Consider the following 23,778-nt stretch of genomic DNA (forward strand, 5'->3'; position numbering starts at 1 on the left):
GTTCGGCTATTTAACCACTAGAGGCGGTAATTCATGGAGCATACTTTTGGCTGAGTTTCTCCCATGCACATTGGCAATCTCCCTACTCCTCTCTGCTTTCACACTAATTTACACAGCTGTGCCCCATTCTACTTGCATGCTACTGAAGAACAGTGTTGTTTGCTTATAGACAAGATTCTTTATATTATCTTGTTCCTGTCTTTACTAACACTTCAGGGATCTTTTATACATTTACGATCACGTGTTTTCTCTTTTCATATTTAATTGACACACGCTTCGTTCAATTATTTAAACCATATTGTCTAACCAAAGTTAATACATTTCAAATTTTCCATTTCGAAGTACAAGACTCGTATAACACGTAACTAATAATATGTTATTAGTTTTCTCAAATAGGTACCAGAAGTTTATTTTATTTATGAGTAAAGTTTAAAAAATATTATTCCAATGCTTCAAGGAAGATAAATTACACACGGTTCTTTTCTTTTCCATGCGTTTCGTAGTAACACTTTTTTCGATTTAGGGTACACTTTTTCACTGTTTAAGATGTTTTCTTTTATTACGATAAAAAATTGATTTCATTGATGAAACATTGATGGTATTGGTTTCATTTTAGATAATAATAATAAAGTAAAAAGAAAAAAGAACAGTGCAGCGAGAACAGAACTAAAGATATGATTTTTTTTTAAATGCATTTATTTATAGAAATTTGAAACATACAGAAGCAATTAAAAATATTTATTTCTATAAGGTTACTATTTTTGCGTGTAGTAAATGGTATCATATATATTGCAGTGTACATATTTAAGTCATACGAATCTACGAAAGGTTTAAAAAGGAAACTCAGGATGATTCCTTATTCCCTTGAAAAATTCAAAATCACAAATTCTGGCAGATTCACCAAGATCGAGATTTTTTAATTTCTGCATGTCCTCTGGTTTAAGTTCCCAATCGAATAGTTCTTTATTTTCCTTAATTCTTTGAGGGTTTGTACTTTTAGGAATAACTACGATTCCGTTTTGTACAATGAATCGCAATAAAATTTGTGCAGGTGATTTCTTGTACTTTTCTGCTATTTCTAGTACTACATCGTTTTGTAACATATCTGGGACCTTTTCCGTTTTATTTAGTAATTTAACAAGACCGCGCGAACCAAGCGGCGAATAGGCCGTTATAAAGATGTTTTCCTCTTTACAATATTCTACCTGTTAAATATTATTTTATTTTATGTCAAATAATTTCGTAACAAAAAGAGTGTGTTTAAAGAAAAAGGCATTTACCAGTTCTTTCTGTTGGAAAAAAACATGTAATTCAATTTGCAGCATTGATACTTTTATTTTTGCATTTTTTAAAATTCGTTTGATTTGAGGGATATTAAAATTCGATAACCCAATTGCTTTAGCTCGTCCACATTCTACTTGTTTCTCCATTTCAGCCCAAACTTTTACATGATCTGTACTAAGATCAAGTAATATTTGTCCATTTTCATCCTTAGGATGTAAATCTTCTCCAACTTTCTTGAGAGCGAATGGAGTGTGAATTAAATATAGATCTACATATTCTAACTGCAAATCTTTTAAAGATCTTTTTATCCATGGTTCAACATCTTCTGGTCTATTTCCGACACAAGGCAACTACAATTGTAAAAAATAATTTTTACTGATCCTTTATATCTCAATATTATTTTTAACAATTTCGTTAACATTTTCTCGATCCAATTATATTACAATAAATATTAATAAATAATTATATTACAATAAATATTTTTAAGTAAATACGACTTTGAATATATAGCTGATATTACCTTCGTAACAATGAAAATGTCAGATCGTTTAATTCTTCCAGAATCAAACCATTCTTTAAGAACGTGACCAATTACTTTTTCATTTTCATATACTGGTGCTGTATCGATATGTCTGTATCCTGCCTCTAAAGCAATGTTCAGTGCGTCCTGTAATTCTTCTTCACTTGCCTAAAACATTATAACATGCTTTTTAAATCATTAGGAAATATAACTTTATAGGAGAAGTATTTTTTTATTAATTAAATTATATATAGCATTTAAATGTGATAATACCTAAGATACAGAAATAACTAATTATCAAGAATTAAATCCCACTTATGAGATAGAAATTCATTAATAATTATTTTCCTTTCCTGCAATAACTGTTTAAATGAAATTATACAATTTAGAAAAAAGATAACTAAAACAATATTGATGTATTTATTTTCAATTTATATTTTAAAATATAGTCAAAAGAACTAAAGGTAGTATTTTCTTATATATAATTATTATTAAAAATATTGAATATTCAAAATACATATAAATATGATTTCAAAGATTTGTATGCTATTACGTTACGGTTGAATGTTTCTGGATAATGACTATTTCATATAGTATGTACCACGGCTATGTACATAAAGAAATATGTATATAGTATTCCATATAAAAAACTAAACGTTACCTTCGTTTTTCAGAGAAACATTACAAATATAAGAAGTTGCATATGTACTATTGTGTTGATTTTAAAATACTGTAAAACCTTTTTCTCTATCATTTTTTGTATATATTTGTAAAAAAACGCTAGTAGTAATACGAATATCCTGTGTATGGGTAGATATTTTATATTGTTTTTAAGTCCTTGTAATTTGTTTATTAAAAGATCGGAATATCATATATGTTTGTATCTGTTTCCTCGACAGTTTTCAGTCAACGTAAATGTACGGTTACTTCAATTAAAATAAAACGTCGAATCGGTATTTAGATAGTTTAAATAATTTATATATTTTGATAATGTGGTCATTATGAAAATGGTGTTCGACAAAACTGTATGATGCATGCGCACATCTATCAGTTGTGTTCAATCTAGTGTTCTGTCATACATGTATGATTAAAGTAAATATTTCATGTGAAAGTTATGTTCTTGTATTTTATTTAAATTTTATGTAAAAAGTGATCTTTCTTTCTTTCTAAGACATGAGCTAATCAAGATTATAACTGTGTAAAAGAAATATGTAACCTGTTACTAGGTATAGTATTATTACGTATTACTTATTCTTTTAACAAAATTAATATAAATATTAGTAGACTATTTTTACAGCTTATTCTAACTATTGCTATAAAAATATTTAAGATTAAGAGAAATAAAGCTTTTAAAATTGAATGTATAAATTAGCGATACTTGTGCTTTAGAATGTGAGGTTAGAAACTATACTAATTATATGTATATATAACTTATGAGCACTTTTATTGAAGTTTCTACAGTGTAATAAGTTGAAATTATGTAGTTATTAATAATAAATATTTAATAAAAACTATATGTTACTGGTCTTAATTTTAAATTAAATTTATGCATATGAATATACTATAATATATGAGATTATTTAATTGCATGGAGATATATATATGTTTTATTTTAATTAAAGTTGTATGTATAGTTATTTGTATTCTATCTTTCTTAAGGCGTTTGTGAATATAATTTAGATATTCCTTTTTTAATCAAAAATATGTAGGACATCAAAAAGATTTAAAATATTTAGTAACCCAAATAATTTTGTCAAGATACATATGTAAATCAATTCTTCATTCTTTTGTTATATATATTAATATGTCATATTAAACATTTATGATTGTATTAGAAATTTTTATTACCACATTAGGATAATGATATATTTTGATCCACATTTTCATAATTAAATAGAAAACATTTGCTATTACTACTATATCATTGAAAAAAAATATTACACTTTAAATCAAGCAAGTTGATACATAGATCTATGTTAAATCTTCATTTACACAATTAATTTATATAATACCACAATATACATATACAGTCATGAATACACAGTAAAATGTTGTATCTTTGTTATTGTAATGCTTTATACAATAATAATGTGACATAGGTACTATTCAAATTATCAGTTTCCATAATTTTGAAATTAAAACTTCATATATGTAATTTGTAATCAAACTTTTCTGACTCAAAGAATAGTAGATTTTATAAAATTTCATATTAAATAGAGGAATTATTACATAGGATTATAAATTAATGAAATTAAATTTATAGACTGGAAAAGAAGTATTTCATTAAGAAGAAGATTATATACAACGTTTAAAAATTAATCGTAGCGAATGGTACGAAAGTGTATCTGTACATTTTAATATTTGATGTATTAACGTTTGTGTCTGAGTATTTAATGATAGTATTGTATTAGAAATAATTTTCTTTACAAAAACTTTTTATTTTACAATAAGTTTACCTGCCATGTACCAAAACCGACCATTGGCATTACGTGTCCGTTCGGAAGCAAAATAGTGTCGTTCTCCATTGCTTGTGTATAGTAGAAACTTTGTGGAATAACTGAATAACTGTAATATCGATTCCAGTTTCTTAAAACTAACTTGACTTTCTCTTTATGCATGTGCGCACAATATACAACCTTGATCAGGCAGGCATACAGTAATTGCGGCATTTACCATTCTTCATTAGTCAGAAAAAATAACCATTAAGAATTTTCAAGGTTAATTTTATTTATGTAATCATTCATAAAATAATTATATTCATATTTTTACATGCATATTGAACATTGTATGTTATAATTAATTCTGGTAATGATAAAACAATGTAAGGCTAAGGCAATATAACGAATAATTGAGAAAACAGTGAAATTCGACTTCTTTTCTCTTTTTTCTCTTATTAATCAAAATTATCCAGATTTGAAGTTCATGATGGAAATGATGTAATGTTATGAATTTTAGGTAATGTCTGTTTACTGCAGATGATCTGGAAAAATAACAGAACAAAACATAAATTAAAACGATAAGTGATTTTATAATGTATCGATGTGTAAATTGTGGAGCTGAGGTGGAAGAGCTTTATAGGAGATACTGTCCAAGTGTTCTAAAGCTTTTAAAATGTGTATGTCATATATTATATAAATTTATTTTTTATAGAAATTAAAAATTAGTTTCATTTCTCGAAATAATTGCATACGAAAATTGTTTTATAAATAAATGAATGAATATAGTAGTCAATTTTTTATTTTATATCATATTTCACTTATTTACAAATAATTATACACAGTTTTACAGAATAATGTTCCAAAATAAAATTTATGTAAGAAAATTATAGTTGCATTTATGCTTAGATAATATAGGAATAATTAACGAAACATTTAAAATTGCAAAATATCTAAATGTTCGCCAAATTTCGAAACTCTCATTTTACTATCAAATATATTATTGATCATGTCCCCTGATAATCATGGGCCCCTTTACGTGGAAGAACAACGCGCATACTTCAAAGTAGCCATATCAACTGAACCAAGTAAAACCATATGATGTCTGATGATCCGTCTGTATTATGGCAGGAAAACGAGTACGGATTTCTATCGATATCCGTGGTTAATTGAGTTTTACCATTTCACAGTCAATAAATGAATACAACCTATGCTTACATTTAATTGCATTTATTTTCAGTCTACTCAGTCTACTTGAGTTCTAAGCAACAAAGACAATTATTCCTATAACAAATATTGCTTATGATCTTTATCACTACGTTAGTTTCTATCATTGTTTGTATGATTGTACCCTTTATAAGAACCTTTTTTTAAATTTCGGTTTATGTAGTTTATTCAGACGAAGAGAATTGGATGTACTGCTTCGGCGGTTCGACCTCAGACAAAGGTATTAAATGATGAACAGTTTTTTCGTAATTATATATAGTCATCGATATGTGATACTTAACGGAACTTCTGCAATATAAGATTTAAAGTGCATCTACAAGACTCATACAGCTCTGGACGCGGCTGGCTAAACCAATTGATTGCTTAATATATTAATTCGTAATGTACTGCAAAGAAGTGCAGCGTTAGTTGACCGGTAGTTTGGAGTAATATCTGACCAACTGTCAAAGGACGTAGAATTCTAGGAAAAGCCGAGTGTTTTTCTTCTCCGTTAAGTGAAAATGAGATAAAGATACCTGACACGAAATATCGAGGTTAAAATAAATATGTTGGGTGCCTCTCTACGGAGTCACTTCCAAGAACTGATAGAGATAGTGGCCATCAGCTAACACGGCAAACTCTCAGTCAGCTAACGCGGCACTACTACATATCATTCCTATGAAGTATGTAAGTATTCATATAACGTGCAATAGGTTTGAAGCGGATACGAAGTGAATGAAACACCCGGAAAAATTATGCTTTGATGGAGAATTAACATCAAGTGATAACAAGAACAAAATTTCTTGAACTTTCAGTCACTGCGGTTATAGATAACTTGATAGTTCGTGATGACATCCCCTTCTGGTAATAACACAAGCATAGCAGATCGGTTAGATATTCTAGAAAAATTAGAAGATGGCATGACTGTGAGTAGTATTGCCTGTGAATATGGACTCAGTAACAGGACAATACGACGATACCGGCAGCACTCGAAGGCGATTCGCAACTTTGCAGCGAATCCAAAATACCGGGAAATGAAGAGGCAACGGATACCAATATATACCGATTTGGAGTCCAAATTGTATCGTTGGTTTCAGCAAAGGAAGTTGTTAGGAGACTGTTTAACAGATAATATTTTAATAAATAAAGCTAAAGAAATAGAAACAGAGTTTCCCAGTACGTCGAATTTTAAAGCAAGTCGAGGTTGGCTCCAGAACTGGAAGAAAAAATATGATATTGGCAAGAACACGACAGATCCGAATGAAATCGCTGCGAATAATTTTATACGTGAATTTTTACAAATACTAGTAAAAGAAGATATAAACGAAGAAGATGTGTACAACATGGACGAGACTACTTTACTTTGGAAAGCACTTCCGTGGAAGACATTAGTTCACGAGGAAAAATATCTGATCATAAAAGGAGAAAACAGAAAAACAGACATAGTGACTGTGGCATTTTGTGCAAACACTAGTGGTACACACAAATTGCCGTTACTCTTTGTAAATAAATTCGCAAATCCCCGAGCATTGAAACATTGTAAGGGTACATTACCGGTGGTATATAAAAGTCATTGTAATGCCTGGGTTAACGAAGATATTTTTCGGGAATGGTATACTAATCATTTTAAGCAAAGTGTGAAAGAGCGCCAATTACAGGAACAACGTAAAGGAAAAGTAATATTGCTCGTTGACAATTTCAAGGCACACAAACTTGAAAAAAAGGAACTGGATGATGGTCACTTTATGTTAATATTTTTACCACCGAATACGTCCTCGTTGATCCAACCTATGGACCGAGGCGTAATTACTCAATGTAAAAAGATATTTCGGCTTAAACTACTTCATCGGGTATGTTGTACGTTTAATACTTCGTTTAAAATAATATTTATAATAATGCAATTTTCTCATATACATTTCTTCTTCATAGGTACTCCAGTATAACGACGGACTTACACAGTTTTATGCTGACTACGATATTAAGGATTGTATCGATTACATTAGCGAAGCATGGAATAATGTTACACCACAAAACATTCGTAGTTCCTGGGTGAAAATTCTTAACAGACAGTTTGAATTTAATAATATTAAAACTGAGAATTCTACGGTCACTGATGAACAGAATGCAGAGCAATCGATCGACGTGATGTCTGCTGAAGAAATAACAGAATGGATTTCCGGATGCGAACAGGCGGAAATCATTCCAGAGGAAACTGCAATTTTGAAACAGAGTTGCAAATTTGAATCATCTCCTTCTCTGATAGAAGACGAAGAAATTGATCGTCTATTGTATAATTTAAGGATGCTGAGTAAAATCGAACCAGAAATTGAAGCCGATGCAAAACGAATAATAGATCATTTTAATAAAAAGCAAGAAAGATAATATTGTTCCTGTTATAGTTATTGTTATCATTATTTTTACACCATCGATGTACCATTTAAATCGTACGTAATACATGGCCTATTGTCAGAAGACTACTTCGATATAACTATTGTTATAAACGTTTAATCATAGTTTACAAATTTCCAAGCTATGTGACATATTATGATATTATAATATATACACAACACAAAAGTATGTTTCTTGTATTCGAGTATGTGTCTCATATTTGTAGATATTTAGTAAGCAAATACCAAATAATTTTAGTATTCGTGATAGCTTACATTATTACTTATTCCTGTTGCCATGTTTTCTGCACTTTTATTTTTAGATCTTTACATTTGTTTCTATATCTTTTTTGTATTTTGTTATTGATTTCGTAATAAAGTGTTCATAATAAAATTACATATAACATTCTTTTCTTATTATAACTTGACAAATAAACCTCATCAGACATTTGTGTACATGAACTTTTCTTATTAGTTTAATGTTCAAAATCAATATTCCAAGTTTTTCTAAAGTTACTATTTTGGAACTTTATACTGTAAAATAACTTCTATTATAAAAAAGAATTATTTCTTGCTTCTAAATGATTAATAGTTTATTTTTATTTATTTCAGGGAACATGTGATCTCTTGGCAGATAAATATATTGAATACGATCCAGTAATAATCTTGGTTGATTTAATATTGCTTAAAAGACAAGCATACAGGCATTTGCTTCACAATTGCGATATAACGCCGTGTTGGAAACTAGTAATAATTTTGTGGCTTATTGAATCTTTCCGAAATTTCTTTCTATGTAACAATAGCAATCAGTATGTTCAATATTGGAAGATATTTCAACCTAATTTTGATGAACAATGTAATGTTTATTTAATATTATTCAACACTGCTTTTGCTCTCGCTACTTTCGTCTTTGCCGTAATTTTCTGTACTAAAGTGAAGTGGTATTTTTACCCAACTAATTCAAACAAATGTAGTGTGATACAGTTAATGAAAGCTTTAATCATTGGTGGATGTGGAAAATTATTAGGATTGTTAGAAATTACTTGGGGACATATTTTTCTGACGCCCCATTACTTGCTTATATTGGGATATACTCTTCTTTGCTTACTTACAACCTATTCAGGTAAGAAATTTCATATAGTTTATTATATTTTATTTATTTGTTACTTATGGATCTTCTAGGATGTAGTGTTTAAGTTAAAACACCTTTCGTGCTTAGCTGATGAATGTTTCACGCATATAGCGGTTAAACACATCCTATTACTATAATCGTATAACCGTAATTATAATTAGAATAAATTATTTATAGTTATTATTAATATATCTATATGTTATATAATTTCAGTGGCGACCAACAATAGAAGACTGGAATCTTTAATAATTTTGGGAATAGGCATAGTGGTTTACAATTGCACACCTAATTTTTCCTTCACGACGTTTGAAGTTTTAAAATTAGTATAATTATTTATTTTTAATTGAATTTGATTTTGTAATCCTGTTTGGCATAACATTAAACTAAACTAAATAAATATATTTGTAATATACATATATTTAACATTCTTTAAGAGGTATGATACTCCATCCAAGGACTAATCTATCAAAACCACAAGAGAATAAGTTACAGACCCCGCTTTCTTCAGCCCAGGCTACAGACGAGACCATTCTTTGGTGACCCTGAAATCAATTGGTCAATTTCAAAATCGAATTTAAAGTATTCTTATTTTTATATTCTGAGTATAAAATACAAATTCTTTTTTTAAATTCACCTTGAAATTTTAAGTCTAAATTATCACAAGATATGCAAAGAAAGATTAAAGTAACGATACTATTGGACATAAGGTGAAATTTTTACTTACCTGTCTGCTAGTTCTAGGTAATCTAGCTAATCGTTGACCGTTAAGATCAAATAATCTAATTTGTCTATTATCATGTGGAATTGCAACGATGCCAGTGCTTGATACGGCTAATCGGTTAGCGGCACTGTCACCTCGAATTGTAGCTAAAGGACTTCGTATATTTCGTAATTCCCATACTTTTACACTTCGATCATCCGAGCCGGAAACGATTTTATCTTCACGCGTGAAGACAGCTGATGTCACAGTCCTGTATTTTAAAAAATGTAGTGTTTAAGAACATTTCATTTTATACCATGATTCATCAGATTTAACAAATTCATCATCAATTATTACTTACTCGGTATGGGCTTGGAAAACGGAAACCGAATGAATGGGCTCCCTAAAATCCCACAGACGAAAAGTACTGTCCTTACTCGAAGTAACGCAAAGTCGTTGCGTATGATGAGTAGATACATGAGAAAGTTCTTGATCGTGTCCACATAATGTGTGAATAATTTCCCCAGTTTCTACATCATAAAGATTTGCAGTTCTATCCCAAGAAGCAGTGACTATCTGCTCTGCATCAGGTAACCAATCTGCAGCCATCACGACACCCGTATGGCCTAATAATTCTCGTATTGGAGTTCTGTAATATTTTACAAAATATAAATATATACTGAAATGTGGATTTCCTATTTAGAACTATGTAAGAACAACTCTTTTTATTGTAATAACTTTCATTCATTAAAGTGCAATTTAGATTAAAAATTTAATTGAATGATAAGGAAATTTAAATAGGCTTTCCATAAGTATTACCTTAGTGTAGGCGGTTCTTCTTGTTCCTCATTTAAAGTAATCGCACCACTAAGATTTCTATCAGAACTCAACCCTGAAAGGTCTTCAGATGAATTCTGTCTTTTAGGTAAATCCCAATCTACAGCAGCTTGCCACACATGAGCAGAATTATCTCCACTTGATGTGAGTGCCAACTCTTTGGTAGGATGAAAACGTACAGAGTTAACAGAGCCAGAATGACCTATAAATTAAATGAGAATATTCTATTTATCAAATAACAAAATCATTATTTTATGTATAATGTGTACTTTATAGAACCTATTATACTATAAATATTACCATCTAATGACAAAATCCGCAATCACTTAGTTGCCAAACCAATACTAATGGAAATTTGTTTATGTGTAGTTTGTAAATGCTAATAAAATATATAAGAATATGTAAAACTGTAACTTAAAGAAAAACAAACCAATATACTGCAATAAACAACGCCCACTGTCCATAGCCCAAACTCTAGCACTGTGATCAGCAGAAGCTGTAGCAATAATTTGACCTGCTCTTCCAACAGAAACTTCCCAAACACCATCTCGATGCCCAAAATATTCTCTTTGCATACTACATGTCATAGTTGGTGTTTTAAAACTGGAAACTATTTTACTAGTTTGTGCCTTTAACTTATTAGAAGTTGTTTTTGTTTTTGGTGCTGAATTCCCTGCCATAGCTGTAAACAACACATATATTTTTAATATTTGAACATAAATTAAAAAGAATGAGATAACTTTCCAATTCTCCCTTGCTCTTAATTATTTACATTCTTACATTTTTGTTTGGAAAGACTTTTTGTATCTGGAAAGTCTGCAACATCTCCAAGAGGTAAGCTCCGTTCTCCAGAACCATAACACTCTCTTTCAAGCCTCTCATTAAGAGTATCTATCTTCTCTTGTACTAAATTGAAATGTTTGGAAACATATATATTAATAAGATTATACTTTTTTTTAGCAATATAAAGTTAATAAGTGAAATTCACTAAAAATTATTTTAATCATCTTATTTGACATTGCTTATTTATATTCGTAAAAGTTTCAATTATAAAGATATTTTTTCATATTAAATTATATAAGAAGTAATAGATAAAAGCTTTCTATATTTCATTATAAAAATGAATATTCATAGCATATATAACATATAAAAATATCAATATTTTCATACATCCCAAATTTTCTGTGTAAAGAATCTCAAATTCTTTTTCTATTTGTTGAAATAATTCAAAAAGTCGACATCGTAAAGCTGGTGGAAGTATATTATCATCAGGGTCTGTACGAAAAGCTGCATAGTGAAGTGCAGTTGGTTGCAATGGAGTAGATCCACTTTGTGATTGCAATTCTGTATCTGTACTACTTTGTACTCTTGGAATAGAAATCCGTTTGATTTTTCCAGCACTTTTATTTCCACTAGTCATAGATGGTTCTCCAGGCATCTTTGACTCTGAAACATTACATATTTAGAATGATGTACTTATGATGTATTATCTTTGTTTATATTATATGATTATAAGATTATAATTAATAATTTTAGCTCTGCAAAGCACTATACTTTAAATATTAAAATTTACTTTAAAATATATAATATAATAAAATTGTAGGAATATGTCTAATATTTATAATATAATATAATAATTTTTATTATTACACATACTAACCACTTAATAAGTACTCACTGTGCATATACATATATTATTTTCTTCCTTCTTATATTTATATTTATGCAAACACATATCACTGTATAATATAGTACAACAATTATATTTTTTACATTTATATTTCTTTAAATACTTTAGATAGATTTGTTTAAAAATACAATAACAACAACAATGTATTTAACTAAATTACAATTAATACATTGAAATTGCAATATGTACATAACACATCATGTGTACATACATAAACGCACATATTTCAAAGATTTGTGAATTTGTTGGAAATAATTAAAATAGGATAAGTACTATCTTATATGTCAATTACAATAGTTTTAAAATAATAGATATTTATAACATCCAGATGGTTAACTGGATTTTTCTTACCATGGAATACTACTTCGCGGTTGCAGGGTTCGTCAGTACTTGTTTAAAGATAATCTAAATTACAATATCTAAACTAAAATATTTGGAAGCTATTACCAAATCTAATAAAAATATAGGAACACAATTTATACATAATGCAAAGTAAAATTAAATGACAAATTCAGTTGTGAATTGATTTCGAGTACACCATACTTATATACGGTATACGGTCAATATATACAGAACAAATCTAAATATAATAAAACCACAACTAAATTAAGAAAGAATTTATTAGAATCAAAAAAATAGAATAAGGAACTGTACATAAATGCATAAATATTGCACTATGAGTTCAGCTGTATCAAGTTCAAATTACAAAAAAGCTTTGTATATATAATTACTAATAATACTTTCTACTCGCGTAATACACATATATAGAGCCGTAAAAATGTAAAGTGAATGTAAAATGTAGAAAATTTTTAAAACTGTTACAAGGATGTATTAAAACAATCTATTAATTTTTTGTTGGCTTATTCTAGCAATTGTAATCTAATCTTTTTGTTGTGTATGATCAAAATGAAATCACAGATTTTGAAATAGTAAAAGTATTTTAATTTTGTTTTTGTAAAAAATGTACGTTTTTATTACAGCGCATAATGTTAAATATCTTCGAACCGTTTAATATTTTACATACTTTGTGTTAATACAGATAAAGTATTTTCGTGTTTTGTTAGCACTCAGAGGATTTGATATTTGTATTCATATGTATGTCATGTGTACAATTTGATATTCTTTTATATCGTGAGATTTACTGTATCCTGAGATGTATTAAATACTAATTAAAATGATTTTTTCGTATATTTTATTGTAAATAAATGCGTTTATATTTTGTAAATCGAATTTTAGTATTTTTCTTTAATATATTCTCTCCTTTCATTTGAGGTTATATATCATTCTTTTATTTGAGGTTATATGTCATTTTTTAATTTATTGCATTAGATTTAGTAATAATATACATTTTGTAATTCTTTTAATATTTTGTTTTATATAATACTCATACTTTTTTTGGAATATCTTAAATAATGTAATTATAAACATAATAAATCTTTGTAAAACATATGAATTGTATTCTTTAATAATCATATGCTAAGTATTGTAATTTTTTTGTAACTTTTAATACATCTTCTAATAATATAATATTCGTTTCGTTATTATATAAAACTATAAAATTATGTCAAGTATGGGTAAAAAGAAAAAACAAGAAACTTTGGAGAAAGAAGAACTTCAGTTGCTCAGCAAGACGGTAAATATATTTGCTTTAATTATCTGATTTAATAAATAAATTATATCTGTTCATAATCTGATAAATAAGCTATCAATCAATTAAGCTACATATATTTTTCTTAGATTAGAATATGGAAATTTTATGATTATGTTGCTTTTTTTATATCACTTCACTACTTTGCATTGTGTTTTAATATTTAAGTCATAGTCAATAATGACAAAAAATATACAATCCCTTGTTGAAAGGAACCATTATAATAGTATATGGTATAAATATTTTATCCTAAGTAACATATTTTTGTTAGGAACTGATAGAAAAGATAATAAAATTGGAAGAAGAAAATGAACAACTGAAAGCAGCAAGACATAAAATAAAAGAAAAATCAAAAAATAAAGATATTCATAAATTACAAAAACCATTTGATTTTTCAAAGTATGTAAATGTATATAACTATAAAAATAAATATTATGATAAAGAAACTATTTATTTCAATATAAACTATTTTAATTTTAGGTGTAATAAGAGACATATTCTTTTAAAATTCTATTATCTTGGATGGAATTATAACGGTTTTGTTGTACAAGAAAGCACTGATAATACAATCGAGGAGCATTTGTTTGAAGCATTAATAAAAAGTTGTTGCATAGAGTCACGTGAAACATCAAATTATCATAGATGTGGGAGAACTGACAAAGGTGTCAGTTCATTTTCACAAGTGATTTCCATAGATTTAAGGAGTAAATTAAATCCAGAGGATCAATGTAAATTAGAAGATGAGCTTCCATATTGTAAAATATTAAATAGGCTGCTGCCTTCTAACATAAGATGTATCGCATGGTGCCCAGCATCTAGTAATTTTTCAGCAAGATTTAACTGTAAATTTCGAACCTACAAGTACTTTTTCCCAAGAGGAAATTTAAATATAGATTCAATGGATAAAGCTGTTAAATATACAATAGGAGAGCATGATTTTCGAAATATTTGTAAAATGGATGTTGCCAATGGTGTTACTAATTATCAAAGAAAAGTTATTGATGCAAAAGTATGTCTGTATCGTCGAGATTTTAGAAATATTTCAGGTAATTATTGCGTTTAATCTAATTATATGTAATTAAGTATTATGCCTAGTAATATTGTATTTATTTATATATTTATAGTATATTAAGAATATATTGAATCTAATTGTAAATTTCTTTTAAAATGACTTTACCATTAGTACAAATTTTTGGCATTAAATGTCGGAGTAGTAAGTGTAACAATTGCGATGTTTATCTTTAAAAAAATGTGCTTTTTCTATCTTTTGTACGTACATGTTATTTTGTTATAATAGTGATTTTTATATAAAAGATTTTTTAAAAATTATAAACACAAAATTTGTTCTATTGCGATTTTTTATAATATATTTATTTATTCGTTAGTGTACTACGTTTGTTTATGCATTGTAAAATATTGTATGTTATATGTTTCTTTGTAGGATATGACGTGTGTCAATTGATTATAACAAGTCAAGCATTTTTATGGCATCAAATTCGTTGCTTAATGGGTGTTTTGTTTCTTATTGGTCAAGGAAACGAGAAACCGGAAATTATTTTAGAGCTTCTAGATATTGAAAAATATCCTAGGAAACCACAATATAATTTAGCTCATGAAATACCATTAAATCTTTGGTATTGTGAGTACGACACGATGGAGTGGTACATCGATAAGGATGAATTAATAAATACAATAAAATTTTTACAAAGAGATTGGACTTTGAACACAGTAAAGTACGTAGTAAAACACTCTAATAAATTACGTGCTTTAATTTATTAAAGTACATAGATATAATCTTATAAACGTTTTCAGAAAAAATATAATTTGCACCTGTTTTACCGCGTGAATTATACAGTACAGTACAGTTTTATACAGTATTAATTTTTACTATGTATCTTATTTTAAATATTATTTATATTTTTTATGTCGATTTTTACAATCTTATATGTGCATTAAGTGTAAAGTGAGATTCTCCCTTATTAAGAATTAAAACATTTATTTATTTTTTAACCGGGAAAACGTTACAAATAATTGCTCTGTTAATTTATATTTTTTATAAATAAAAATAATGCAATTTCGATTTTAACAGATCAGTCATGATTGAAAATATGTTATCGGATTTGGAAGATACAACGGATTGTAAAGATATGCTTTTTCAAAGTGATTGTCTATTACTTGGTATACAACCTAGAGTGTATCAACGTTTAATGAAACGACCTACTTGTGGTTAGTATACAAATCCGTTAATATTCTTTCACCAGCTTTTTGGAAGGAGATAATCATATTAAACGTACAATTGGTTTTCAGAAAGCTTAGAAAGTAAAATAAAACATTACGAAAGTAAGAAAAAGAAGAAAGAAGACCCAGACAATAGCGACGATAAGTAAATGTATCAGTCCTTTTTTAACAATAAAAGATTTTAATTTTGTTAATTTATTATACATACTTTATGGCTCATAGTGACCTTCTTATACTTCCAGCCTTGTTCAATCCTTTCTCATCTCTAAACACGCATTGAACACACTAAACACACTAAAAATATATACGAAATACAACCTGCTTGTGATATGCCTTAGGTTGTTCTAATACTGGCAGCACACTTTCATTCAAAGTAGATTAAAATGGCGGCAAAAAATTGTTCATCAACTTTTAAGGCGTCATTGTAAAGTAAACGCCTCAATTCCGCGATCAAATTCATATCGACTTATAAAAATGGATTTCGAGAAGCAATGTCGTTCCGTATCAATGGCAAAGTGAATCAAAGCTGTTGTACAAAAGCATTTTGTAGCTTGAAGACCTTAGTATCTTTAATTAGTTTCGTATAATTGCATTTCATCTATATATTATTAAAGTAAAGTCTTAGTTATTGCTCGATTAATTTCTTTCTGAAGCCTTTTCTCAAAATTATTTCTCAATTCATGTATCTGTACGCGGACTCCTATCGATAGAATAAGAAATTTTTAGCTAAAATGAAAAAAATCTCAGTTCACGGGCCCAGACAAATGCAATTTTACTGCAACTATTTTACGTTTAATACATTCCATTAAATCGTACAGATTCGATTCAATATTGTTTATCGTTAATTTACCCCGTGGTAGGAAGAATCTCCTATTTCTTCTTATATTTTATGAAATCAAAAGGATTAGAAACTAATATGCCTTCGATAAAAACCACAAAATCTATTTTACAAAATTGATCGCATCAGTCTGACTGCAGCTGTAGCTTTGTTTTGGTTTCTACTTCGATCCATAGACCCGGAGGAACATGCGCTTTTGCGTCTCCCGGCTTCATACTTGCGCTCTTTAGTATCAGTCTGCCCGAGTTTGCGTTCTGTTGCTTCCTTGCTGCTTGCCTTTAGCATGGCCATGAAAAATAGAACGTGTAAACTAACGAAAGACCCGTAATTCGTTCTAAAATGGTTAGACGATCACGAAAATTAATTTGACGAGTGCTAGTTTATATGAGCTGCCGAACATTGACATTTAGAAAGGTATATCCCATATCTTGTTTTATTCTGCATGATTATTTGCTTATTTATTTACTAAGTTCAATGTTCTCCGTGGCATATTGTCATTTTTACCGTTTCATGTTCATTTTTTTATTTACGTAAATCATTCTTCTTAGGATGATACCACATACATTCATTTTCCCTTGTTTGAAAATATTTAAGATTTTCTACCAATGCACAACTGGATCTTCACTTTAGTTTTGCAAAATTGGACTTGAACAATTTGTATATATGTATATATATTGTATATATATATATATATATATGCATAATTACACTAAATTGATTAGTTTCTTTGTCTATTCCATACAGATGTTGTTAAACAAGCAGGTGGACCGTATATACATAGAGATCCTTTTTATCTTTTGTATGTCGAGTGTCATAAAATGCTACAGCGTACCATGTACGTTCAACACCATGTGTATGTGTTGGATTCAAGATGATGAAGATTTCACGAAGATGGATATCAATTGCATAGGAATACCATTTGCCAGATTTCCAGGTAAATTTATCATATTTTACAAACTTGATTTTACTGAATCTTCACGTTTGAAAGTTACAGAGATGGATAGAGCTACGGGTACGGTATAACTATAATTATTTGACGTACAACGAGGCAGTAATCGTCAGCTTTGATAGCTTAAAAACTATGAAAGTAGAGAACAAAAGAAAAATTTTTGTAATAAAAATTACATTGCACAGAAGTCATTGTCTTCTTCTTCTTTTGACGAAGAAAATATTTAATATTAACGAAGGAAAGATATTTCTTAGATCTATTTTCATTTTTTAAGGTGCAATGCTATATTTCTTGCCTTATTTTTAAATATTAGCTCTTACGACAAATACAATATTTATTTTTATTTATTATTTAAGATTGGATGGTCCTTCGTGCTTTCGTATTTTACACAGAAAATCCATATTTAAATTAAAGAAGATATATTTAATAATAGATGTCTCCGTAAGTTACGTGGCTCAGTTGGATGTAGTTGGATCTGGGATCCAGGCGTTGGACAACGACGCGCTCACGAGTTCAGTTGGTGTCGAAGCTTTGGGATTAATGAGCAATCGATTGTCCAACATTGGTGATAAATCCTTTTCGTAAGTTAGTATGACGGAAGATAATGAAATTATATGTTTTCGATGTTTGTATTGTTTTGTTTCATCCGTTAAATATAATATTTTGTAACAAGATAAGAGAATAATAATTTGTAAGTATCTAATTATTATATGTTCAAGAGGTGCATTTAATACTTCATTTAAGGGAATATATGTTATTAGAGGTATTGCGGATAGTTTACGTTCACTGGATCTCAGCTACAATGCCTTGGAGGACGTGCCATTTAAGGTTTTTCGCGACCTGAAGAAACTAAACTGGCTCAATATGCACAGGTAAAGGTGTAGAGGGAATTCGACAAAGGTTCTCATGAATTCAATAAAAGAATCAATCTATCAAATCATAAAACTATATAATTCTAATAGAAAAGTTATATTTGTAGCAATCATTTAACATCGCTGGATGGTGACTGGGGACACTCGAAGGATGCACTAACAAACGCCTTCTTCGGAGATAATTCAATCATCGAGATACCAAAAATATTCAACACGTTCGAATCCCTGGCTTGGTTGAATCTCGACAACAATAACATCGAGGAACTATTGGAAGGCAGTCTACCTCCCAATATACACACTCTAAGTCTCAATAGCAACCTTTTAAAATCCTTTCCATCCTCCTTGAAATCCTTAAGACATCTCACGTGGTTGTATCTGAGAGGCAACGACTTTAAAAGCCTTGAACTACCCGATTTCCAAAGCTCAAATTTAGAACTGGTCGACGTCAGTGAAAATTGCATCGAATGGATTGGTACACTAAGCTTGACCAACCGAACCTTGAAGATTAAAGATTTCAATCTAGACAGCAATAAGTTAACGTCCTTAACTGCTGGTATTTTTGATGGTCTCGAGACTAAAAGGATCCACTTGTCCTCGAATTCGATCAAGAACGTTGACGATGATGCTTTCCGAGGGCTCGAGGATATGCTGGAATATCTGAACCTGGAAAATAACGATCTTTCCAGTGTTCCTGCAGCAGTTAGTCGATTGAAGAAGTTGTCATACCTGTATCTTGCTAATAACGACATTAGGAACATATCTGGCGATGCATTTTATGAGTTTGCAGAGAATTTGCGGGCGCTTTCGTTGGCTACGAATAGCTTGGATGCGGTACCAGTTGCGGCTGTAACCAGGTGCCTTGCTTCTTTAATTCGTGTGTGCACTTCACTGTTTGATGTTTAGAGTTCATCTTGTTTTGCGATTTGGTAGCAAGAATTGCTTAACATTGGAGAACTGAGAGATCGATATACAGTTGTAAATAATCTTTACGCTATTTAATATCCATATTTAATGGTAGGATGTTTTACGAAATAGGTGCCAGAGGTTACTCCATCTTAATCTCGGCTACAACAAAATCTCTCATATTCAGCCGGGTGACTTCGAATGGGCAGAGGATCTTGAAATTCTCTTGCTTAGAAACAATATCTTGACGAAACTGAAAGACGAAACGTTCAAAGGAGCAAGTAAGCTTCAGTTTAGATCTCCTTCTGTCACAACTATTTGGTTTATTAGCATATATTATCATAAAATCATAGGATAAGTTGCCATGTATGTGATTAATTAAAATACGATTTTAAATAATTCTGGTCATGAGATTCAACGACCAGTTCAATTTTACATTTAAATATATTTCTCATTTGTACTTGTTTTATTCTTTTATATAATATTTAGTCATTTTATATAATATTTTACAGCTTGTTTATTGTATGGTAATGCTGTGCATAGAAAAAGATGAGTAAGGAGGAAATGCCAATCTCTCGATCACTTTCAGGGAAGCTGAAAGAGCTCAGTTTGTCTTTCAACCACTTAACGGAGCTCGACGACGATTGCTTCGTTGGTATCGAGGAGAGTCTCGACATTCTCGAATTGAGCTTCGCTTTCGCGACCGACGTGTTCCCTCAACGGGCACTCAGGCCCCTTTCGAATTTACTGTGGCTCGTTTTGGATAACAACAACTTTCAGACAATCGAGGCTACCGCGTTTTATTCCTTCCAGCGATTACGCTACATCAATCTGGAATCGAATCGACTTCACTATCTGCCTGAACGAATATTTCTGTCCAGCGTCCATCCCGAGCTTCGAGATGTGAAGCTCGGTTACAATTTCCTCGAAGCCATCCCAGACTTCAGCTTTCATAATCTGACCGAATTGAGATCGCTGGATCTGACCGGGAATAGAATAAAGATCCTTAATTCCGATTCCATTATGGATTGCCCGGAATTGGTGACGCTATCGTTGGCTTACAATCGGATCACTAAAATGGAGAAAAATGCATTTTACGGTCTGCCTAGCTTGCGTTTCCTTCATTTGGAGTTCAACAAATTGGTGATGCTAGATCTGGACGCGATCGCGGAAATCGGCGGACCAGATTTTGCTCTCAACGTTTCATATAACGCGATTTCGACCATAAATTCTGGAAGCTTCACGAATAATTTGACGAGATTGGATTTGAGTTTCAATAACATCAGTCACTTGCCGGCGGACACGTTTTATGGAACACCGGAGTTGAAAAGTTTGGATCTGCAGAGTAATTTCATCGTTGTTCTTGAATCAGGTAAAATAATATTTTACTATATCGTTATTGTCCAGTTCCTTGAGTATAATGAAACGCATCTTATCAACAAAAATTTCATTAACTTTTTATTAATAGCAAATTTTTCTAGGCACCTTTACGCTGAGACACTTGGAAACGCTAAATCTGCGAAACAACAAGATAGAAAGCTTACGGAAACAATCTTTCCACGGTTTAGAATTACTGCAACAGTTAGATTTAAGTGGAAATCAGATCACTCAACTATCCACCGAGCAATTCCGTAATCTAAAGAATTTACGAATCCTGAATTTGTCTGGGAATAAAATAAGATCCCTACCAAGAGACGTTTTCGAAGGGACAAAATTGGAGATTCTTGACTTAAGTAAGAATAAATTCACCGTGGTACCGTCGCCGTCTTTTCTCGAGGTTGGCTATACCTTACGAGATCTTAATTTAGCGGACAATTTTGTGGATCACCTAGACTCGACTGCTTTTCCAACTTCGCAATTGGTTTCTTTAAATTTGGCGCATAACAGGCTAACCATCCTGCCAGACAATTCATTTGTTTCTTTGGGAAAACTTCTAAGCCTCAATGTATCTCAAAATATTCTTCAAGCAAATTTTAAGGAACTCTTTCATTACTTGCCTGGGTTAAGGCAGCTGTATTTGGCTAATTGCGGTCTTAGAGACATACCTCTTCTTCCACTGACGAATTTAAACGTCTTAGATCTGTCTTTTAATCATATACACTCGACGTCTGACAAACAGTTCCAGTATTTGAAGGATTTGAAGATCCTATGGTTGGTGAATGATTCGTTGACTTCTATGCCCAATGTGAAATTAAGTCTGTTGAGAGAACTTGATGTGTCTGGCAATCCAATAGAGGTGAGTTCTTTGATCGTATTTCTGTTGATTCATACAATATTTTCATTTTCGTTTAAAAGTTTTGAAGAATAGCAAGAGATAATATTTTAAACATTAAAACTTATTTTCTATAGACAAATAAAATGTTGTCTGCAGTCTTTATAACGAAATGAACGTGTTTTATGTGTTTAAAAAATTGTCTAAAAATATTCGCTAATGAAATTAAAAATTTAGGAACTGACGAAAGAGAGCTTCCTGGGTTACCCAAGACTGGAGAAACTGAATCTCAGAAACCTGAATAAAACCAGATCGGTGGACAAAGATTGCCTTCGCGTCTTAAAATATCTGAAACATCTTCGGATTCAGACGTGGCCTGAAGCGGACGGATTTCATCTCCGACATCTGTTAACTGGATTACCATTAAGAACCGTGGAGATTCAAGTAACAGAGCATTTGCTGAAACATCAGATACAAAACGCTTTCACAAAGCAGCTCAGAGAATTGACTATTTCGGGAAGTGATCTCGAGGTGATTTCCTCAGAAGCGTTCTCTACTATCGAAGGTGGTGAATTGATATTAAGGATCAGGGATACTCGAGTCCGGAGACTGCAGTCCGATATGTTTCTTTCTTTGACGAAGAGACTCTCTCAATTGACTTTGGACTTGAGGAACAATCATATCAACGAACTTAGTCCTTCGGTTATTTATGGGAATCTTTCATGGGAGAGCGTTGGAACCAATATGGTTGCTGGTACGTAAAGCAGTTAACTTATTTAATATTTACGGCATAAAAAACGCAGGCTGATCTTTGGTTCGCACAGTAGGCTCATACAAGTATTGTACACACTTACAACAAATAAATTTTGATTAATAAGTTTCTCTTTCTTGAAAATTATGTGACACATATGTAGTATATGCATGTAGTATATATGTATATAATGAAGAAATGTAATGGAAACTTTCATATTTAAAGAAAAAGAAAACACAACTGTGTCGTTGTTTTTCAGGCGGTTTACAGGTATCTGGAAATCCTCTTGAATGCGATTGCGAGATCGCTTGGCTCAGCTTATGGTTACGAAGATGGCTACGAGAGTCTCGTCAAATCCATACAGCTTCTCAATCGGATGCTCGACAGCTGAGAACGATCGCTGGGAGAGCCGTCTGTACCGAAACCACGCCGTCATATTCGTCTGATAAAGTTCTGTTAACTTTAGGGACCCCTCACACTGCCTGTCAAGCCTCTGCTCTTAGCTCTGGTAATTACGAAAGACTAGCTACCACTTGGCTGGCTATAGTGGACATCATTCTCCTAACGATAATCGCGCCTACTGAATCGTTCACTTTATATTAAAACGAAGAAATTATTATGGTTTTACCATCTCCCACATATTTTTTATTTCAACATGTACATCATAAGGGAATTAAATATATTTAATTCTTATATTTAAATAAATATAGGAATTAAAATATAGTTTCTTCATTGTGGTTTTTGAATGATTTAAAATCATTGTCTTCAATGATAATTACAGGGGAGAAATTTATGAGTGGCAAAGTGTTAAATTTGTATTTACAAAAATATGTAAATATGTTGTCTTAAATAATTTGATTTAATTTAACAGCGTTGATGAGACTTAAATATTAATGTAAGAAAAGTATGCGCACAAATGATGTTACCCTTACTAGTGGTAAGTTTAATACTAGCTGTTTGTTTAACATGTTACTATTTACGTTTGAAAAATAAAGGATTTTTATAGTAAGACTGTATAGGTGGTTGTTACAAACTGATTTCATCATTTAATTTCAACAGCGAGATAACTAAGTTTTACGACTTAAACTAAACTTGTTATCATTGATGTTATCAATATTTCGGTTTTGGATTAGTGGTTATAATTGCAATGATTAAGGGTTAAACTTCGTGTTGCTA

General features: G+C 30.5%; 5 protein-coding genes across 21 annotated transcripts; 3 read left to right on the forward strand and 2 right to left on the reverse strand.

Moving 5' to 3' along the window:
• Positions 1 to 442: 442 nt before the first annotated feature.
• On the reverse strand, positions 443 to 4,480 carry LOC100650978 (prostaglandin F synthase 1). Its single transcript, XM_003400439.4, has 4 exons — positions 4,261 to 4,480; positions 1,805 to 1,972; positions 1,281 to 1,634; positions 443 to 1,205 (listed from the first exon to the last, which is right to left on the reverse strand). Exons 1-4 carry the CDS (start codon positions 4,471 to 4,473, stop codon positions 831 to 833), a joined length of 1,110 nt encoding a protein of 369 aa, XP_003400487.1. The 5' UTR covers positions 4,474 to 4,480; the 3' UTR covers positions 443 to 830.
• On the forward strand, positions 2,481 to 9,376 carry LOC100651099 (protein ARV1). 8 transcript variants are annotated; one of them, XM_020866338.2, is made up of 4 exons: positions 2,636 to 3,030; positions 4,760 to 4,919; positions 8,445 to 8,955; positions 9,178 to 9,376. In XM_020866338.2, exons 2-4 carry the CDS (start codon positions 4,836 to 4,838, stop codon positions 9,291 to 9,293), a joined length of 711 nt encoding a protein of 236 aa, XP_020721997.1. In that variant the 5' UTR covers positions 2,636 to 3,030; positions 4,760 to 4,835; the 3' UTR covers positions 9,294 to 9,376. The 8 variants fall into 8 exon arrangements, 7 of the variants coding, with proteins under 7 accessions (XP_012171355.2, XP_012171356.2, XP_020721997.1 ...); XM_020866339.2 differs by lacking the exon at positions 2,636 to 3,030 and adding an exon at positions 4,404 to 4,521; XM_048411862.1 differs by lacking the exons at positions 2,636 to 3,030; positions 8,445 to 8,955; positions 9,178 to 9,376 and adding exons at positions 5,630 to 5,686; positions 6,261 to 7,295; positions 7,375 to 8,241 and having other exon boundaries at positions 4,528 to 4,919.
• LOC100645607 (WD repeat-containing protein 37) lies at positions 8,951 to 17,060 on the reverse strand. 9 transcript variants are annotated; one of them, XM_048411860.1, is made up of 10 exons: positions 16,928 to 17,060; positions 16,286 to 16,371; positions 12,162 to 12,240; positions 11,672 to 11,947; positions 11,282 to 11,407; positions 10,932 to 11,183; positions 10,484 to 10,703; positions 10,026 to 10,313; positions 9,689 to 9,935; positions 8,951 to 9,506 (listed from the first exon to the last, which is right to left on the reverse strand). In XM_048411860.1, the coding sequence occupies exons 3-10, from the start codon at positions 12,190 to 12,192 to the stop codon at positions 9,384 to 9,386; spliced, it is 1,563 nt and encodes a 520-aa protein (XP_048267817.1). In that variant the 5' UTR covers positions 12,193 to 12,240; positions 16,286 to 16,371; positions 16,928 to 17,060; the 3' UTR covers positions 8,951 to 9,383. The 9 variants fall into 9 exon arrangements, with proteins under 9 accessions (XP_048267817.1, XP_048267818.1, XP_048267815.1 ...); XM_048411861.1 differs by lacking the exon at positions 12,162 to 12,240; XM_048411858.1 differs by lacking the exon at positions 16,928 to 17,060 and having other exon boundaries at positions 16,286 to 16,920.
• LOC100645729 (tRNA pseudouridine(38/39) synthase) lies at positions 13,372 to 16,271 on the forward strand. Its single transcript, XM_003400477.4, has 6 exons — positions 13,372 to 13,824; positions 14,111 to 14,238; positions 14,320 to 14,885; positions 15,281 to 15,572; positions 15,929 to 16,065; positions 16,147 to 16,271. The coding sequence occupies exons 1-6, from the start codon at positions 13,753 to 13,755 to the stop codon at positions 16,224 to 16,226; spliced, it is 1,275 nt and encodes a 424-aa protein (XP_003400525.1). The 5' UTR covers positions 13,372 to 13,752; the 3' UTR covers positions 16,227 to 16,271.
• A 96-nt stretch (positions 17,061 to 17,156) lies between the features above and the next one.
• On the forward strand, positions 17,157 to 23,618 carry LOC100651343 (chaoptin). Of its 2 annotated transcripts, XM_003400442.4 has the most exons (10): positions 17,157 to 17,329; positions 17,660 to 17,849; positions 18,298 to 18,445; positions 18,626 to 18,736; positions 18,844 to 19,590; positions 19,772 to 19,920; positions 20,229 to 21,011; positions 21,121 to 21,875; positions 22,089 to 22,605; positions 22,862 to 23,618. In XM_003400442.4, exons 1-10 carry the CDS (start codon positions 17,300 to 17,302, stop codon positions 23,203 to 23,205), a joined length of 3,774 nt encoding a protein of 1,257 aa, XP_003400490.1. In that variant the 5' UTR covers positions 17,157 to 17,299; the 3' UTR covers positions 23,206 to 23,618. The 2 variants fall into 2 exon arrangements, with proteins under 2 accessions (XP_003400490.1, XP_048267812.1); XM_048411855.1 differs by lacking the exons at positions 17,157 to 17,329; positions 17,660 to 17,849 and having other exon boundaries at positions 18,286 to 18,449.
• Positions 23,619 to 23,778: the final 160 nt, after the last annotated feature.

Source organism: Bombus terrestris, chromosome 14 (assembly GCF_910591885.1).
Source record: "Bombus terrestris chromosome 14, iyBomTerr1.2, whole genome shotgun sequence".
Taxonomy (NCBI): Eukaryota; Metazoa; Arthropoda; class Insecta; order Hymenoptera; family Apidae; genus Bombus; species Bombus terrestris.

What these genes read in the sequence shown, in the direction of transcription:
- LOC100651099 (XM_012315965.3), top strand. Translation starts at nt 6,294, where the DNA reads ATGACATCCCCTTCTGGTAATAACACAAGCATAGCAGATCGGTTAGAT. An exon ending in GGCTTAAACTACTTCATCGG is followed by an intron (nt 7,296 to 7,374) that starts GTATGTTGTACG and finishes TCTTCTTCATAG; the next exon opens with GTACTCCAGTATAACGACGG.
- LOC100650978 (XM_003400439.4), bottom strand. Translation starts at nt 4,473, where the DNA reads ATGCCGCAATTACTGTATGCCTGCCTGATCAAGGTTGTATATTGTGCG. An exon ending in ACATTTTCATTGTTACGAAG is followed by an intron (nt 1,635 to 1,804) that starts GTAATATCAGCT and finishes TTACAATTGTAG; the next exon opens with TTGCCTTGTGTCGGAAATAG. An exon ending in TTTTCCAACAGAAAGAACTG is followed by an intron (nt 1,206 to 1,280) that starts GTAAATGCCTTT and finishes AATATTTAACAG; the next exon opens with GTAGAATATTGTAAAGAGGA.
- LOC100645607 (XM_048411860.1), bottom strand. Translation starts at nt 12,192, where the DNA reads ATGTATATGCACAGTGAGTACTTATTAAGTG. An exon ending in TTACACAGAAAATTTGGGAT is followed by an intron (nt 11,408 to 11,671) that starts GTATGAAAATAT and finishes ATTTCAATTTAG; the next exon opens with TACAAGAGAAGATAGATACT. An exon ending in AAGTCTTTCCAAACAAAAAT is followed by an intron (nt 11,184 to 11,281) that starts GTAAGAATGTAA and finishes TGTTGTTTACAG; the next exon opens with CTATGGCAGGGAATTCAGCA.
- LOC100645729 (XM_003400477.4), top strand. Translation starts at nt 13,753, where the DNA reads ATGTCAAGTATGGGTAAAAAGAAAAAACAAGAAACTTTGGAGAAAGAA. An exon ending in AAACCATTTGATTTTTCAAA is followed by an intron (nt 14,239 to 14,319) that starts GTATGTAAATGT and finishes TTTTAATTTTAG; the next exon opens with GTGTAATAAGAGACATATTC. An exon ending in AGATTTTAGAAATATTTCAG is followed by an intron (nt 14,886 to 15,280) that starts GTAATTATTGCG and finishes GTTTCTTTGTAG; the next exon opens with GATATGACGTGTGTCAATTG.
- LOC100651343 (XM_003400442.4), top strand. Translation starts at nt 17,300, where the DNA reads ATGAGCTGCCGAACATTGACATTTAGAAAG. An exon ending in GAACATTGACATTTAGAAAG is followed by an intron (nt 17,330 to 17,659) that starts GTATATCCCATA and finishes TATTCCATACAG; the next exon opens with ATGTTGTTAAACAAGCAGGT. An exon ending in TGTCTGGCAATCCAATAGAG is followed by an intron (nt 21,876 to 22,088) that starts GTGAGTTCTTTG and finishes TTAAAAATTTAG; the next exon opens with GAACTGACGAAAGAGAGCTT.